This window comes from Mesoplodon bidens (assembly GCF_964165515.1).
Source record: "Mesoplodon bidens genome assembly, chromosome: 10".
Taxonomy (NCBI): domain Eukaryota; kingdom Metazoa; phylum Chordata; class Mammalia; order Artiodactyla; family Ziphiidae; genus Mesoplodon; species Mesoplodon bidens.
In genome coordinates, this window is record NC_138172.1 from 48,247,190 (window position 1) to 48,256,284 (window position 9,095).

General features: G+C 47.4%; 1 protein-coding gene and 1 pseudogene across 8 annotated transcripts in view; one reads left to right on the forward strand and one right to left on the reverse strand.

The window, feature by feature from the left end:
* Positions 1–7,688, reverse strand: part of EXOG (exo/endonuclease G) — a 45,840-nt gene extending 38,152 nt beyond the window's left edge. For 6 of the 7 annotated variants that reach the window (XR_014016810.1, XR_014016811.1, XR_014016812.1 and 3 more), the window contains exons 1-2: positions 7,386–7,688; positions 5,416–5,565 (exon numbers count right to left, since the gene is read on the reverse strand). Coding sequence is in view for 2 of the 7 variants with exons in the window: in XM_081245641.1 (XP_081101767.1) it covers positions 5,416–5,565; positions 7,386–7,641 (406 nt within the window). In the remaining 5 variants the exon portion in view is untranslated. The remainder of the gene's footprint in view (positions 1–5,415; positions 5,566–7,385) is intronic. The other variant, XM_081245640.1, reaches the window with a different exon arrangement.
* Positions 3,785–5,405, forward strand: LOC308623364 (large ribosomal subunit protein eL29-like; annotated as a pseudogene). Its single transcript has 2 exons — positions 3,785–4,430; positions 4,753–5,405. The product of its transcript is annotated as a large ribosomal subunit protein eL29-like (transcript).
* Positions 7,689–9,095: the final 1,407 nt, after the last annotated feature.

A 9,095-nucleotide genomic window follows, 5' to 3' on the forward strand; every position in this document is an offset into this window, starting at 1 on the left:
GGCACGGCCAAAAAAAAAAAAGACCCCCGTGTATTGTATGTTGTACAACGGTATTTGACAAGTTTATACGTACTGAAATAATGGATATATATATAGACACAAAACAATTTGTTCTGGGCAGGCACAGCCTAGAGGAGGGAGAGAGTGCCTCTGATATCTTGCTTACTGCCTCTTAAGCCATAACAAAACAAACATTTAGGTTATGAGATCAATCCAGAAACTCCTGACACAAAATATCTGAGCACCACACAGGAGAGACAAAATCTCAATTTTACTTATATTCTGATACCTTCAAAATAGTTTGCCACCGTGGACATCAGCGAATCCTAACACTATGTTTTCCACTGTCATTAGGACAGGCCTTGTTAAACTATAAAAATTATGAGGACAAATGGAATATACTCAGGCTGCTTCTCAAAAAAGTGTAAAATGGGGATTAATGAAGTTACTGATTCTAATGTCATTTCATTCAATCAAGAAAAAAATTAAATTATCAGACCCCAAGGTTCAGAGTAAAGTATCTAATGTCTAGCTTAGAATCACCCCATAAAAAAAAATAATAACTGTAAACAGAGAATTCCTAGTAAACTTCTCTAAGTGTCACTACCATTGGAATCGCTTCCTGGTATGTCTGGTTTTCTTTATCTGGTGCTCACTGCCCTTGAAAAATCATTTGGGGGTGCGGGGGGACTTCCCTGGTGGCGCAGTGGTTAAGAATCCGCCTGCCAATGCAGGGGACACGGGTTCGAGCCCTGGTCTGGGAAGATCCCACATGATGCGGAGCAACTAAGTCCGTGCGCCACAACTACTGAGCCTGCGCTCTAGAGCCCGAGAGCCACAACTACTGAGCCCGTGCGCCTAGAGCCCATGCTCCGCAACAAGAGAAGCCACCACAATGAGAAGCCCGTGCACCGCAACGAAGAGTAGCCCCCGCTCACCACAACTAGAGAAAGCCCACATGCAACAACAAAGACCCAACGCAGCCAAAAATAAATTAAAAAAAAAAAAGAAAAAGAAAAATCATTTGTGGGAATTTCCAAAATCCTAGGATGAAGATGCCTTCCTGAAGAGAGGATGTAAACTTACTTCTGTCCAGTGTCTGGAGGCATTAGCAGTGGAGGACCACAGTAAAGCAAGCTCAGGGTTTAAGGTTCCTTGATCTGTACAGGCTACATGGCTTTGGGCTACAAGTCTGCATGACAGCCAGTCTGTGGCCTCAACTTCTCTAGAACAAACTTTTTATTTTCCTTTTTGATCCTTGTCTGCTCAGTGCCAAGGCAACCTTCCGTGTAATTCCCTATGGTGGGCAGGCAAGTAAGTTCTGGTTCACCCATCCCCGAGGGTGCAGCCCTCTGGGGTGCCAGGTTAATGTGGGAAGGGTCTCCTGTAAGATAATCTACCTTGGGTGAGCCCTAGGTCTTGCCTTCAGTCCCCCTCACCCCATAAGGCTGCAAAACCAAAGGCAATGTGGCTTTGGTTTACCAGGTTTACCAGGGCCACCCTTACCCCTCTGGATTCTGGCGTTCCCAAATATTGGCCTGGCAAAGAAAGCTCTACTATCATGTTGCCTCTTCATGTTTTGTTTGTTTGTTTGTTTTTAAAGCCAGGATCAGAAGCCAGGAATCTGGCTTCTGAGACCATTTTTTTTTTTTTTTTTGCTGCGCTGGGTCTTCGTTGGGGCACATGGGCTTCTCTCTAGTTGCAGTGTACGGGCTCCACTGCGTGTGGGCTTAGCTGCCCCGCGGCATGTAGGATCTTAGTTCCCCAACCAGGGATCAAACCTGGTTCCCCTGCATTTGAAGGCAGATTCTTAACCACTGGACCACCAGGGAAGTCCCTCTTCACGTTTTTTTTTTAAGTGATTTTTTTTCTGTATACTTTTTATATACTGCTAATAACATTTCTTGTTGTTTTTAGCAGGAGAGATAATCTAAATAACTTAGTCTGTCATAACTAAAACAGAAGATGCTTTACACTGAAATAAGTAAATCACAGGTATATTGCTTGTTTTCAAATATTAATTAGCTCTATTTTACCTCCTCAAAATTACACAGCTCACGTGATTTACAATATGAAACAGTGCTTTTCTTATATGCCTCTGAAAATGATAACTTAACAGCAAGATAAAATTAGTAAAGCTGAAATTCCATATTGGGAAAATTTTTGTATTTAAAGGAAATTTATCAGGCTTGAGACTAAATCAAGTGAGTTTCTCTTGATGTAAATTCATAATCAATTTCACCTGCTATGATAAAGTTTGGGCTTACATCAGTTTCCTTCTAGCAGCAAGCATATTCCAAGCCTCCTGCTATTCTGCTAGTTAATGTGTACTCTATAAAGGCACACACTCATCTTAATATCAGCATTTTTAATATATTTAAGCATAGCATGCACTGTAAAGCAATGGAGAAATAATTTGTGGGCCATATAGCAAATTAACAGGCAAATAAGAGAATGGGAATAAAACAACTATGACAAAAAGTAATATCATTAATATAAAAAAGAACTCCTGGGCCTCCCTGGTGGCGCAGTGGTTGAGAGTCCGCCTGCCGATGCAGGGGATACGGGTTCGTGCCCCGGTCCGGGAGGATCCCATGTGCCGCGGAGCGGCTGGGCCCGTGAGCCATGGCCGCTGAGCCTGTGCATCCGGAGCCTGTGCTCCGCAACGGGAGAGGCCACAACAGTGAGAGGCCCACGTACCGCAAAAAAAAAAAAAAAAAAAAAAAGAACTCCTACAGAATTCAAAAAGGAATATCCCTGGGACTTCCCTGGTGGTCCAGTGGGTAAGACTCCATGCTCCCAATGCAGGGGGCCCGGGTTCGATCCCTGGTCAGGGAACTAGATCCTGCATGCATGCTGCAACTAAGAGTCTGCATGCTGCAACTAAGAGCCCACATGCCACAACTAAAGATCCTGCATGCCTCAACTAAGACCTGACGCAGCCAAAATAAATAAATAAATATTTTTAAAAAAGAATATTCCTATTGAAAATTGTAAAGAAAAATTCACAAAGAATAATTCACAAAATATTAACCCTCACTGGTAATCAATAAACGCAAATAATATCAACTAATAAATTGGTAAAGCTCAATAATGCTCATTAGGTGTGAGGGCTGGGAGAGACAGGACAAATAATGATGGTGGGAGTGTAAATTGAAGTAGGCTACCTAGAAACCAATCTGACATTGAATAGCAAGATCTGGTCATCTTAATTACAGGAACGCACCAAGAAACTTGAGGACACGTGAACAGGCTCACACACCTGCCTGCCTCTCCAGTCTCATTTCACATCACGTTCTCCCTTGCTCCAGCCACACTGGCCTTCTTTGAGTTCCATAACCAAACCAAACTCTTCACATTGGGGCCTTTAAAGATGCAACCGTGCTTCTCTTTCCCTGCCTGGAACACTCTTCTCCATACCCCCGCTGCCCACCCAACTCCTCTGCCTGAGTGACTGCCATCCACTCTTCAGGCCACTTTCTCAAAGCCTCACTAATCAGTATCAGGTTCTCCTGTTATAATCTCTCATCGTATTCTTTACTGTTCCTTAATTATACTATCCCAACTTGCAATCATTTTTCCTTCAGAACAGTTATTGCCAACTGTAATTATACATTTATGATTATTTGATAGGTCCACCCACCCCCTCCCCAATTCAAAGTGCCTTGGGGGTAGAGACCATCTACTCTGGTCACTGATATAACCCCAAAGCTCAGCACAGTGCCATGCACAAGTAGGCACTTAAAAAGCGTTTGTGGGGCTTCCCTGGTGGCACAGTGGTTGAGAGTCCGCCTGCCGATGCAGGGAACACGGGTTCGTGCCCTGGTCCGGGAGGATCCCACATGCTGTGGAGCAGCTGGGCCCATGAGCCATGGCCGCTGGGCCTGCGCATCCAGACTCTGTGCTCCGCAGCAGGAGAGGCCACAGCAGTGAGAGGCCCGCGTACCGTGGAAAAAAAAAAACCATTTGTGGGCTTCCCTGGTGGCGCAGTAGTTGAGAGTCCGCCTGCCGATGCAGGGGACATGGGTTCATGCCCCGGTCTGGGAAGATCCCACATGCTGTGGAGCGGCTAGGCCCGTGAGCCATGGCAGCTGAGCCTGCACATCCAGAGCCTGTGCTCCGCAACGGGAGAGGCCACAACAGTGAGAGGCCCGCGTACCGCAAAAAAAAAAAAAAAAAGCATTTGTGGGCAGGCCCCAGTGCAGACCTGGCCAAGTCCAAGAACTGCACCATGCACAACCAGTCCCAAAAGCAGCACAGAAACGGCATCAAGGAACCCCGATCACAATATGACTCTCTTAAGGGGGTGGACCCCAAGTTCCTGAGGAACATGCACTTTGCCAAGAAGCACAACAAGAAGGGCCTGAAGAAGATGCAGGCCAACAACACCAAGGCCATTAAGTGCACGTGCTGAGGCTATAAAGGCTCTCGTAAAGGGACTTCCCTGGTGGCGAGGAGGTTAAGAATCTGCCTGCCAACGCAGGGGACAAGGGTTCGAGCCCGTGTCCAGGAAGATCCCACATGCCGCAGAGCAACTAAGCCCGTGTGCCACAACTACTGAACCTGTGCTCTAGAGCCCGCTAGCCTAGAGCCCATGCTCCACAACGAGAAGCCACCACAATGAGAAGCCCACGCACCACAATGACGAGTAGCCCCCGCTCGCCACAACTAAAGAAAGCCTGCGCGCAGCAACAAAGACCCAACACAGCCAAAAATAAATAATAAATAAATTAACTAAAAAAAAAAAAAAAGGCTCTCGTAAAGCCCAAGGAGGTCAAGCCCAAGATCCCAACAGGCGGCAGCCGCAAGCTCAGTCAACTTGCCTACATTGCTCACCCCAAGCTTGGGAAACGTGCTCATGCCCGCATCGCCAAGGATTTCAGGCTCTGCCGGCCAAAGTCCCAGGCCAAGGCTCAAACCAAGGCCAAGGCTGCAGGTGCAGCTGCTGCTCCAGCTCTAGCTCAGGCTCCCAAAGGTGCCCAGAACCCCACAAAGGCTCTGGAGTAGAGACCTTTGTCTGCCAATGTGAGGACAGAAGGACCGGTGTGACCCCTGGCTGCTGTCTGCATGGGGCTGGTGTCCTCCTGTGCTATTTGTACAAATAAACCTGAGGCAGGGAAAAAAAAAAAAAAAGCATTTGCGGACGTAATGAATGAGTGGTGCTCATTGCAACAATATTTATGACAAAGCCTCCAATTCATGTGTCAAGATACAGATCCTCTCAACCCCTGAGACAGCCTGGAAGGGTCTAGGGTGCCCTGGTTGCCAGGCAGGGTCCATTCATCTAGTGAGCCATACAAACACCATCATTTTCTAAATGTGCTGTAAAGTAGAAATGGCTGAAATTATTAATAATCCTCCTTGTTTTAAATTTGGAAACGTCTTTCATCAACGCCTTTGCTTCTAACCACCTACCCGTTATCTTGCTCTTGGATATATGTTCAAGAACCCATCTAGGCACCCGCTTTGACTGATCATAAGACAAGGCGTGGTTAGTGTAGCACCTCGTCTCTGTTCCAGTTAAAGGGAATCCAAATTGTTCTAAGAGAGCCCTTTCTGAAGAACCTAAAAATGAAAAACAGGGGAAAAAAATAACAGTTAGTGACTATTACTAGGAATAAAAAATTATAAGGAAGGGGGTAAGACAAAGGACTGACTCAACAATTTAATCAACCAGGTCATCTCATTTTTGCAATTACTTATAAAGAAAAGAAAAGAGACAGTGGGCAAAATACTGGTTTTGCCTATAATCAGTTGTATAGTTCTATCCAGGTAAACTGTAGCTATTTCATTAACTGTTCTTTTTTTTAATTAAAAAAAATTTTTTTTAACTTTTCCAATTTATTTTCTAATTTATTTATTTTCTGATTGATTGATTGATTGATTGCTGTGTTGGGTCTTCTTTGCTGCCCGCGGGCTTTCTCTAGTTGCGGTGAGGTGCGCAGGCTTCTCAATGAGGTGGCTTCTCTTGTTGCTAGAGCGCAGGCTCAGTAGTTGTGGCACACAGGCTTAGCTGCCCCGCGGCATGTGGGATCTTCTTCGACCAGGGCTACGAACCCGTGTCCCCTGCATTGGCAGGCGGATTCTTAACCACTGTGCCACCAGGGAAGTACCTCATTAACTGTTAAATAAGGACCTGATCTTGCTGGTCTTTCACATCAAATTTTCAAATCTCTGCCCCACAAAGTACAGAGTATACAAAAGCAGCAAAGGAAAAACTCCTGTCATCACTAGTCATTGATATGATTGAATGCGAGACAGCCTACCTACTCATTATGTTCTAAGAGTTAATGTGGGGACAAAAGCACAGCCTTTAAAATTTTTTTAAAAGACCATCGTTCAGGGGCTTCCCTGGTGATGCAGTGGTTTAGAGTCCGCCTGCCAATGCAGGGGACACGGGTTCAAGCCCTGGTCCGGGAAGATCCCACATGCCGTGGAGCAACTAAGCCCGTGTGCCCCAGCTGCTGAGCCTGTGACCCCGCGTGCTACAACTACTGAAGCCCGTGAGCGTAGAGCCGGTGCTCTGCAACAAGAGAAGCCACCGCAGTGAGAAGTCCGCGCACCGCAACGAAAAGGAGCCCCCGCTCGCCGCATCTAGAGAAAGCCCGTGTGGAGGAACGAAGGCCCAATGCAGCCAAAAAAAAAAAAAAACTATCGTTCATTGACACTCTTCCTCAATGTTCTGGTACTGAAGCAGAGATGTGTGCTGCAGCAAGACAGTGGTAAAACTGGTATTGCTTCTCCTAGTGGGAGAAACCAAGCACGCACGGAACAGGGAGTCGGTTTCCAAATAATTCTCTCTTGATGCGCTCTCCAGGCTTCAACCCACCAGAGTTGCTCTCTTCCCAAATGCCAAGTATCAGGAGGAGCGAGTTAAATTAGTGTATCCGAGACAGAAAGAAACGAACATGAGCTCATTTACTTTGTCAAATATAAGGTACACCTGGTAACCTGCGGATTTACATACTTTGAAGAAAGGCCAGCAGGTATTCTTCATTTGAACTACGATAAATTGAGGACAGTTAACTGATCTGCTAAAACTATGTGTTCATTCGTTCATTCATCCATACGTACTGGATGCCAATTATGTACCAGGTACCGAGCTGGTGGAGAACAAAACTGACACCGTCCGAGCGCTTATGGAGCTAACAATCTAGGGGAGGACATAGACAATAAAAACACACAAGTCGGGGTAGTAGATCCCCAGGGGGAAGGAAGTACACGGAGCAGGCAGGTGAGACGCAACGCGGGGAGAGGAAGCCGAGTCGGGAGACCGCACGGCAGACGACCAAGGGCCTGGCGAGTGGAGACAGCGTGCGTCCACGGTTACGGATCCTGCCCGAGGTAGCAGCCCGGGCCCGAGACCTGGGGGCCCACACACTCACCGTCCGGCTCCCTCACCGCCAACGCTGGCTCAGCGTCCTGACTCCGGAGGAACTGCACGACAGTTAGCCCGGTTCCCACAGCGCCCGCGACGGCTCCAGCCACGAAGCCACTCAAAAAGCGTCGGGAGCCTCGGAAGCGGGATGCAAAACTCTTCGCAGCCATCTTGCCCGAGACGCTAGCCTTTTGCCTTAGCGCATGCGCACTCCAGGTCAGCCGCCTGAAAGCCAATCGCAACCGCGGGACCAAGACACGCATGCGCTACCTGGAGTTGCTGGCCCTGAGCCTCTCAGGAGACGCCGGAGGGCAGAGCGCAAACGCGCGCCCCCTGGTGACAAACCTGGAGGCCCAGGAGCATCCCGGCTCCACCCCTAGTATCCTGGACCGGGAGATGGGTGAGAGAGCATGACGCCTTGAAGGCTCAGTATGTGCACATACAGTCCTGAGAAGAAAATACTCTTAGTCCCGTTTAATAGGTGAGTAAACCACTTGCGCATGCTTACGCTAAGGTCCTCAGAACCGAGATTCCAACTTAGGTCTGATTCTAAAACCTGTGCCACATTGGATGTCCTCATGACACGTGGCTTTGAAATCGCATGGTACACAAATCGTAACTTCTAAAGATAGCTTTGCATCTCCTAAGGAGTTTCTTGACAAGACAGTACTCCATGGTGGTTTAGGACCCTGAATCAGAGCACAGGGGTTTGGATCCCCACTCAACCACTTTCTACCTTTCTGTTTCCTCTTTTTAAAACGGGAATAATAATAGTAATAATAATAATACTTATTAGACCATAGGGTTCTTGTGAGGATTAAAGGAGATTAACCATGTAAAGCATTTAGGGAAGAACCTGGGGCATGTCGTTAAGTGCTCTGTTAATATTAGCAATTTTTATTTAGGCAGCTCTACTTTATCTTGATAGAATATGAAATCCGGATTGCTGAATGCCTGCTGTCAAAGGAAGGATATATGTTTTATGCACTCCCACTCACAAATAAATAGGTCTTCTTCATTTTGCAGCATAATCTCCAGCATTCCATGTGGATTTAGTTCACTAAGCAGGAGGCCATTTCTAACAACCAACTTAAATGTATACGTTGTTTTGGGCTTCCCTGGTGGCGCAGTGGTTGAGAGTCCGCCTGCCGATGCAGGGGACACGACTTCGTGCCCCGGTGCGGGAGGATCCCACATGCCAGCGGAGCGGCTGGGCCCGTGAGCCATGGCCGCTGAGCCTGCGCGTCCGGAGCCTGTGCTCCGCAACGGGAGAGGCCACAGCAGGGAGAAGCCCGCGTACCGCAAAAAAAAAATGTATACGTTGTTTTGACAGCTTCATGGCTCCATGCGCCCTTCCAGGAATACCTGTCATGAAGTCATTTTGTATGATCCCCAGGGCTTCTGACACTAACTGGTTGAGCTAAGTCAACCAGAGTCTTCCTAAGGAGTTTCGATCTGGAACTTTCTCCAGATAGCAAAGCTGTGACATATGGAACTCCCGCTCTGTCTACAGCCTTTTTTCTTGCTAAGTAGACAAAGAGTAGATGCATCTGGTCTTGCACATAACACCAGTGGAACAAATGCTGAGACACGGGTGAAGGCGTGCCATGCTGACCCCAGCTTCCAAGGCTCCTGAAGAAGCCCAGACACATCCTGCCTTTACCCAAGGCTTGGCTGGCCACTTGCCCCAGGATTCTTCCAGCAAAGCCCCCTTTCT